This window comes from Cajanus cajan, chromosome 11, assembly GCF_000230855.2.
Source record: "Cajanus cajan strain Asha chromosome 11, NIPB_CcT2T_4, whole genome shotgun sequence".
NCBI lineage: Eukaryota > Viridiplantae > Streptophyta > Magnoliopsida > Fabales > Fabaceae > Cajanus > Cajanus cajan.
The window spans coordinates 38,364,541-38,372,590 of record NC_138527.1 but is presented as its reverse complement, the minus strand read 5'-3'; the positions used below and the strand labels follow the sequence as shown (position 1 = coordinate 38,372,590).

Genomic DNA, 8,050 nt, shown 5'->3' with positions numbered 1-8,050 from the left:
TCTTAATTAGTCTCTTTGTACAAATATGCTGGTTTAGGACACACATTGATTTGAGGGGTATTGGAGAGAGTGAGTGAGAAGGGCAATAATTAAAAACTGGACCAAGGTTGAAGGCTGTGGTAGAGGACCAACATGACCTTGTCGGTTGTTCTGCAAGACAAATTCTCACCACTCCTTCTGAGTGCAAAACAACCTCTTCCCCTGTTCCTTTCCTACTTGGTTTTTATGGGGCTGGATGGCTGGTAGGAAACAACACCCTTCTAGGCCCTATTCCCACCTTAACACCACTTTCCCATAAACCAACATTAACAATATATATGAACCAAGATGTCTAGCTTAATCAATGTTAACTCTTAACACTCCCTTTGTGTCTCCTAAGGTGCTGTGTTTCTGGTGCAATTAAGCTTTCCACTCCTCAAATCTCTATAGCCTAGGAGGTGAGTCTTTATGTTTTTATTTGGGTCTCTCCTAGGGACCCCGTTAGTAGTCTCATTTCATTAAATTTCTACCAAATTTTTTTATCCTTTTCTGTTTGTTTTTTCCCAAGAAAAAAAAATAAAATTATTCTTTCCATCGCTATAGTGGTGCTATTGCTATATATACAGTTAAATCACTCATTTTCTTCCTTAGGTCTCTGAGAATAGGATTGATTAGTGAAAATTGGTTGGTGGGATTAGCACCCAGAACGTCAATATCAGAATAAGCAAAGAATAATTGTGGGCGTGCTAGTAATTATGTCTTTGGTTGAGTCTGGTCTTGGATTAGATGGGATATATATGAATTAGGGTTGAGCAAGCAGGCTACAGGAACACAGATCCACAAGCATAATTAAAGCAAAAAATCACCAAGATGATGATGGTTTAAGAAAAAGATTAGAGCGAGTCATAATTAGAGGGTTGAGATCAAACGTAGCTAGCTAGATCTTGGACACCACAGAAACCAAACTTTGATGGAAACGAGAGGGCAAGATAAGGAAATAGAGATACCAACCACAACCACTTTAGGTTATTCTTCTTCTTCTTCTTCTTCCAAGCTCTCTTCCTCAACTCTAGGTGAAAGAAGTAGCAGTGATCATGATCAACATCATCAAACACCTCATCAACCTCACACATTAATCTCACCTCACCATAATCTCTATCCACCACCACAACCTCCTTCTCTTGCACCCCCTCAACCTCATCATAGACCCACATCAGATCCAGATCTAACCACCCCAATTGCTCCCACATCGAACCCTTCAAGAACAACACCTCAAACAATAACAACAATAACAACAGCAACCGCAACAACCTCGTCCCAGTTGATCAGATACCGAGAATGTCTTCGGAACCACGCGGCAAGCATGGGGAGCCACGTGGTGGATGGTTGTGGAGAGTTCATGGCAAGTGGAGAGGAAGGCACGCCGGAATCACTAAGATGCGCAGCGTGTGAGTGCCACCGCAACTTCCATAGAAAAGAAGTCGAAGGTGAACTATCACAACCACAACCGCAATCGCAACTGCAACCGCCGCCGCAACCTCAACATGTTCCAAACTATCATCACAACTACTACACGAACAAGCACAACGGTCACCTTCACTTCTCTACACCCTCTTCATCTTCCCTCCATCATAGATTGGTTCCCACTTCCTCCACACCAGGTTTGGTTCCTCCAGTGATGATGGCCTTTGGAGGCCCAGCTGAGTCATCAAGTGAAGATCTCAACATGTTTCAGTCCAACACAGGAGCACAGGTGTCAGTGCAGGCACCACTTTCCAAGAAGAGGTTCAGGACCAAATTCTCTCAACAACAGAAAGATAGGATGATGGAGTTTGCAGACAAGATTGGTTGGAAGATCCAGAAACACAATGACCAGGAGGTACAGCAGTTTTGTTCTCAAGTGGGTGTCAAGAGACAGGTTTTCAAGGTTTGGATGCACAACAACAAGCAAACAACTAGTAAGAAGCAGCAAATGTAAGCCTAGGTACTATGCTAGTCTCACTCTTCCATCTTTTCTAGACTACTTCTCTTCCGTGTTGTTTGGAAAGAAATAAATAAAAAAAAACAAACAAAAAGATTAATTTTTAAGTGAATAATTGTAGATTAGATGTGCATATATAATGCATATATATTATTCAGGCAGAGGAAGCTAGCTGTAGCTAGATACATAGATACATACATTAATTGACAGCAGCTATAACTTGCCATCTTAAATTACTCATTTTCTCATATGTATGCTGTTCATAGGCAGCAAAGAAAATTTGCACTGCTTTTTTGGTGCAGAAAAATATGTACGGACTAGTTCTCAGTTTCTCTTTCTCTCTTTTGGCGTGACTAGCATTTTCACCATGGGGCAAAACTCTAGAGAGAGAAAAGGGAAAAGAAGAAAAAGAGATAAGAACATGAATATGGGTATGCGTTGTTTGTCATAACTCGTAAGGTTCTTAGTCTAGCTGTAATAACAATATTTCATGCACGATACTTTGACGAACTTTTCTATTTTAATCATGGAAGTGTTGTTGGTTCGTGAACCTAGCCTGTTCACTTGTTTGCTAATCAATGTAGAAGGCTTTGGAGAAAATAGGATACCACACCACACTACTCATGAGTCATGACCCAACCACAATTTTGTCCTCTCATAGTCATTGAATACACAGGTCACTGGCCGACACATGAATTAGCAGACAATACCCGTTTTTTTCTCAACTTGCCTTTTCCATAATATGTATAATGTGTATTCTATGTTGTCTCTACGCAAATGAACCAGGAATATGTAGCCAAATCATGACAAATAAACGAGGAAATAGGGTTGGAAACATGGGAGGATACAATTTTCACCCTTAAGGTCTTCTACTTTTTATCTTTTTCCTTCAATTTTTCCCCCTCCTGTCTCTTATGTGTTGAATCCGTACCTTGTCAGTGATTTTAGGCACACTGGTGAAAGTAAAGTTCTTTTGTACGAAAAAGGGAAACTCCATATATCAAAATGAAATGCGATTAGAGTCACAATTATTGAAACTCAGGAGTAGTAAGCTGAATCAGTTTCTACACTTAGGAATAAGAATAATGTATTGTCGTATCGCGTCGAAATCTGCATATATAAAGTACTAGTTTGTGGCAAACATTTCTATTTTACGCATTGGTTTTTGGACATTATCGTCGGAATATGTATAGTATGGAAAGGCTTCTTTACTTCCCCTTCGTTTACAGTTTCAGTGAGCCGGTTAACTTCCAAAGTAAATTTATGGAAATTGGCAACATATATATAATTTTAATCACCAATTAATTTCCCATGAAAATGAAATCCTTGGATATGATTGATGCCCTAGTTTGAGCCACCTGTCTACATAGAATTTAATATAAGGTAACATCCTTGCTCTTAAGAGACATTGTCACGAAAGGATATTTTATTTCTTGCATAAAATGACATTTTAAACAGTTTCCAGCTTACTACATAAGAGTTTTTTTACTGAACAAAATTGAACATATTTTCGTGGAAAACACATTAAAAAACAAAACTTCATTAAAATATATTAATAATGTAAAAATTTACTGTCATTCAATTCTAAATTATCATAGAATTAAAAATATTTTTTTAATAAAATTAATTTCAAAAAATTATATCTAAACTAAATCACTGCATTAAAATTAATCTCAAAGATTAAAATAAGCAATACAGTTCGCACCATATATAATGCCTCCGAATGCTGTTACGTCTGTGCAACTCAATTTCATGATTTATTCAAAGTTGGTTCCAGTTTAATTTATACATACTCTATTTCTGCCATTTCACCCAATGTGAGATAATTGAATTTAGGGTTCAAAGTTCAATGAATAATGATCAATCTAAAATTTTTATAGGCTAATTGGAATAATAAGCAAAATAAAATCTCATTATAAAACGAGTTACTAACACCATTATAATTTATATACCGTAACCAAATTTAATTTAATGCCCTCGCTAGCTGCCAAATGTTTTGGCTCTATAGGGAAATCCAGAAAGACGCAGTGGACAATAACATGAACTTTAAAAAATCAAGAAAAAGAGTTACTGTTTAAAGTTAAGGGGAAAAGGCTTTTGGCCTCAGAACAACATTCATGGTGATTTTAAAAGAAATGAACAACATTCATGGTGATTTTAAAAGAAATGCTATGACATTGAAAAACCAAAATCATATATGAAAACTTAGCTTTGTCATGCATCTTACAGAAATCTAATCTTCTATAACATCCAATCTGTTTGTCCTTATTCTCATAAGTGCTCAATTTTGATTCCCCTTCTCGCTCTACATATATGAGCCACAACGCAAATATAATCAGTATCTATATACAATACAGTGTGGTCAACAATGTAGGCTACATATACAAGCTTTGTCCATATAATGAGATATACATTAGAATTTCTCGTATAATAATATGCTATATATGCTTGGAACCATTCCCATCAATTCGTGCAAGTTGATCTTCCCACCATTTAGTCCGATACTAAAGTTTCCACTTGTAGCATATAGAGATTTAGAAAAAAATGAATTTCTTTGTTCCTATATAAATATCAAGTTTACGCATTAATTGCAATATGCATTCCGGCAAGAGTTGCTATCTTAGGCTATTAAATTTGTCCGTGTTTAGCATTAATGAGTAATATGGACCACCATAAATAAGACCACTAAAAAAATTCAGAAGAAATGCTACCTTAATTAAACCATGCACCTTTTAGATGTTCATACTCTTCTTGTAACAAAAATAACAAAGCAAGTTAGTAAACTAAAGGGGACCAACAATTTATATCAATTGTCTCACTAACTGCAAAATGTTACAATTACGTATACATATCCTACACAGGCTGCAATGTCCCCACAACTTTCAGGTTTTTCTCCTTAACATTAAGGAGAATAGAGTTGTGTTCTCGTTTTCATAATGTCCAACTAGCTAGTAATTACAAGTAGTTTTGTATCACTATTATAGAAAAGGCATATAAAAACAGGTACCCTAATGCATTAAAAGAAAGCATAATAGGTACAAAAACTTGTGGAAGGTAGAACTAAAAAACCAATATATAGAGGTTCTTATAGTTAAGAGTAAGTGGTAAACTAACCATGCCCTTTTTACACGTTTGGAGTGTTCCTCATCTTAGCTCCAATATCTCCTGTGGCATCCGAAGCCTTTTCCTTTGCAGCCTCGTACTTAGTTTTGGCCTCTTCAGTCATTATATTCTTTGCTGATGCGTATGCTTCGGCCAAATCATGTTGAGCCTGGTCAAAAGTTTCGGCTACTTTGTCCCTTCCATATATTATTCTCACACCCATTTTTTCTTTAGCATCATTGGCCTTATCCCCAGCCACAGTCATTCGCTCCATGGCTTCATCAAAGGCATCAACGGCCTTGTGTCCTCCACAATGCATTGCTCCTTTCACTTTATTTTTCACATCATAAATTCTCTCTGAAGCATCATTAGCATTATCCGAAACCGTGTCACTTATTTTATGCCTAGATTCATCATAAACATCACTTGCTTTTTCCTTGGCATCGTAGAATTTTTCTGATGCCATGTTTATTTTCTCCTTACCCAGGTCATATCCTTGTCCTATGGACTCAGCCATGTTATCTTTGGCATTGTGAGCCATACTTGAAGCCTTATCTGAAGCCGTGTACATTCTTTGCTTAGCATCCTCGTAGGTATCTGCCACGGTTTCTCCCATTTTGTCTTTTACATCATTAATACTATCGGTTGGCATTTTGATGACCTTAGCAGCTCCTTCGTAAGCCTCATATGTTTTGTCCCTTCCATGTGCCATGGCTCCTGAAATTGCTTCTTTAGCATCCGTAGCCTTTTCAGAAGCATACTCAGAAGCTCCTAGACAAACAAAGCAAAATTTGACTCCAAATTTTAATCAAGAGGTGCATGAAAAAGAGTGGCAAGAATTGAACAAATATTACCCGTTGCTGCAGATTTCATTGTCCCTGTGGTCCTTTTGGCAGCATCTTCAGCCCCGAAACTTCTGCCAAAATAATTGCAAACTGATGAACAAAATGTCAACATTTAAGATTTCGCAATGCAAAACTCTAGTCAAGTGTGAGTGACCTGATAACCCACCAACAACCCTAACAACAATCAAGATAGGCACCAGCAACACTTAGGCTTAACAACAATCACTAAGATAGATCTAACAACATTTAAGCTTAAATTAACCATCAAACAAGACTCAACATTTTGGCTCAAGTCAACTAACCTTCAAAGAAGACTCAACATTTACTTAAAATATTTAGGCTTAACTTAACCTTCAAACAAGACTTATAGGAGCCTGTTTGGATATTTTTTAGAGAAACTATGGTAAATAAAGAATATTTTTCAATAAAGAATATTTTTCAGCAGAGAATATTTTTCAGTAGAGAACTATTTGAATATTTATTTAGAGAAAAAGGAGTATTGTTCAGTCCAGGAACTCTTAAAAAAAAATATCGACTTATATGCAAATCGCTGATGGTTATCATTTTTTAGAGAAACTCTGCTACTGATTATCATTTTTCAGAGAAACTGGACAAAATATAGACTTATATCCAAATTACTAATGATTTGGTAACCGGGGATAGTCCGATATTGACATGATAGTCACAACAACCCTAACAATAATCACTAAAAATCAAGATAGAACCAACAACATTTAGGCTTAAGTCAACCTTCAAACAAGACATAACATTTAGTAACGATTTGATAACTGCTCGATAGTTCGATAATCATTAAATAGATGCCAACATCTTAAAGTAAATTCAAGGTTTAATTTAATTCTAGAACTTCAACAAAACTGACTTTTGGGAGTAAAAACAAAGGCTAATTTAATCCTAGAAAACAAACAAAACTGACTTTTGACCTCTACTTATATCAGATATGTATGCATGACAAATTATATAAAATGGAACAAACATGTTGGAGTTGCATAAGCATGAGCAAAATTTGTCAAGATTAGAATGATTAGATGATGGGAAGGTGGAAAAGGAAACAGTGCGTGAGAAAGAACGTTACTTAGAGAACTTGTCTTCTCCTGCAAACTGCTTGGCCCCCTCTGCTTTGGTTTTGGCATCTTCAACCCAAGGCCTGCACGTTCCCACACACACCGTGAAAAACAGCACCAACAATAACACAACCTTCGTGCTTCGCATTTTCAACGTAAAACGGTTTTCTTTTCCTTTGACCGTGAGAATGGAATGGAAGGTAGGGTGGGTGTTAAGTGTTGATATATGCATGAACTCCACGTGGCGCTTCAGAGAAACGTGGCGAAATTTAGAGGGTCCAGAGACAGATTTTGGACACGTGGAGTCTAGGGACACACCGCATCGCATGGCCCGCGTCACGAGTCACGAGTCACGACCAATCTTGAATTCATTGCTTTAACGGGTTTTGCTCCACCTTGTAGGAGAACCAAGATAAACATGCTAGGATTTAGGCTGCATGATATGTCACAACTTTTTTAATCACTTATTAATGTAATCACTAAACTATTAATGCACTTATCAATATTTATATCACCATTTTTTTTTCTTTTTTCTTTATGTCACGTAAACTATCTTATCTCTTTGTGAGTGTAACTTTTTTGTGCATAACTTTTGTACCATTGGAATTTCTCTTCTTTTTTCTTTTTTTTTTCTTTTCAAAAGGCGTGGCCCAGGATCCACGGTGTGAACTAATTAGTGGGGTGAGCGGAAGGAAAATTGACATGGACAATAGTTATGTAGATTGAATTTTACTCTTAACTTTTGTAGCTAATTCTTACTAAATTAACACGGAACAATATTATCACCATCTTGCATCACATAAAACTAAGCAACCCCTCATGGAATGGCTGCCACAAGTATAGACAATTTATGTTTTAGTAGCGGCTTCTATAAATTTTATTTAAATAAAAAATTACATTTTTTAAAATAAAAATAGTGATGTCTGTCTATATAGAAGTGATGGTGTGCAGTTACTAAAAATAAAAATAAAAATATTTATGCAATTACTCAAAAAAGAAGTGTTAATTGAAAAAATGTAGTTACAAATTTGAGCATAACTAGTAAAAAAATATTTTAAGAG

The 8,050-nt window shown here is 36.3% G+C and overlaps 2 protein-coding genes across 4 annotated transcripts; one reads left to right on the top strand and one right to left on the bottom strand.

Moving 5' to 3' along the window:
* On the top strand, nucleotides 1–2,830 carry LOC109801469 (zinc-finger homeodomain protein 2). Its single transcript, XM_083067012.1, has one exon. It carries the CDS (start codon nucleotides 950–952, stop codon nucleotides 1,955–1,957), a length of 1,008 nt encoding a protein of 335 aa, XP_082923138.1. The 5' UTR covers nucleotides 1–949; the 3' UTR covers nucleotides 1,958–2,830.
* Nucleotides 2,831–4,005: 1,175 nt separating this feature from the next.
* On the bottom strand, nucleotides 4,006–7,332 carry LOC109800963 (uncharacterized). Of its 3 annotated transcripts, none has more exons than XM_020361904.3 (4): nucleotides 7,001–7,332; nucleotides 5,917–5,978; nucleotides 5,075–5,833; nucleotides 4,006–4,265 (listed from the first exon to the last, which is right to left on the bottom strand). In XM_020361904.3, exons 1-3 carry the CDS (start codon nucleotides 7,315–7,317, stop codon nucleotides 5,085–5,087), a joined length of 1,128 nt encoding a protein of 375 aa, XP_020217493.2. In that variant the 5' UTR covers nucleotides 7,318–7,332; the 3' UTR covers nucleotides 4,006–4,265; nucleotides 5,075–5,084. The 3 variants fall into 3 exon arrangements, with proteins under 3 accessions (XP_020217493.2, XP_082923137.1, XP_020217492.2); XM_083067011.1 differs by lacking the exon at nucleotides 4,006–4,265 and adding an exon at nucleotides 4,502–4,520; XM_020361903.3 differs by lacking the exon at nucleotides 4,006–4,265 and having other exon boundaries at nucleotides 4,761–5,833.
* Nucleotides 7,333–8,050: the final 718 nt, after the last annotated feature.

What these genes read in the sequence shown, in the direction of transcription:
- LOC109801469 (XM_083067012.1), top strand. Translation starts at nt 950, where the DNA reads ATGGAAACGAGAGGGCAAGATAAGGAAATAGAGATACCAACCACAACC.
- LOC109800963 (XM_020361904.3), bottom strand. Translation starts at nt 7,317, where the DNA reads ATGCGATGCGGTGTGTCCCTAGACTCCACGTGTCCAAAATCTGTCTCT. An exon ending in GGAGAAGACAAGTTCTCTAA is followed by an intron (nt 5,979 to 7,000) that starts GTAACGTTCTTT and finishes TTATTTTGGCAG; the next exon opens with AAGTTTCGGGGCTGAAGATG. An exon ending in AATGAAATCTGCAGCAACGG is followed by an intron (nt 5,834 to 5,916) that starts GTAATATTTGTT and finishes TTGTTTGTCTAG; the next exon opens with GAGCTTCTGAGTATGCTTCT.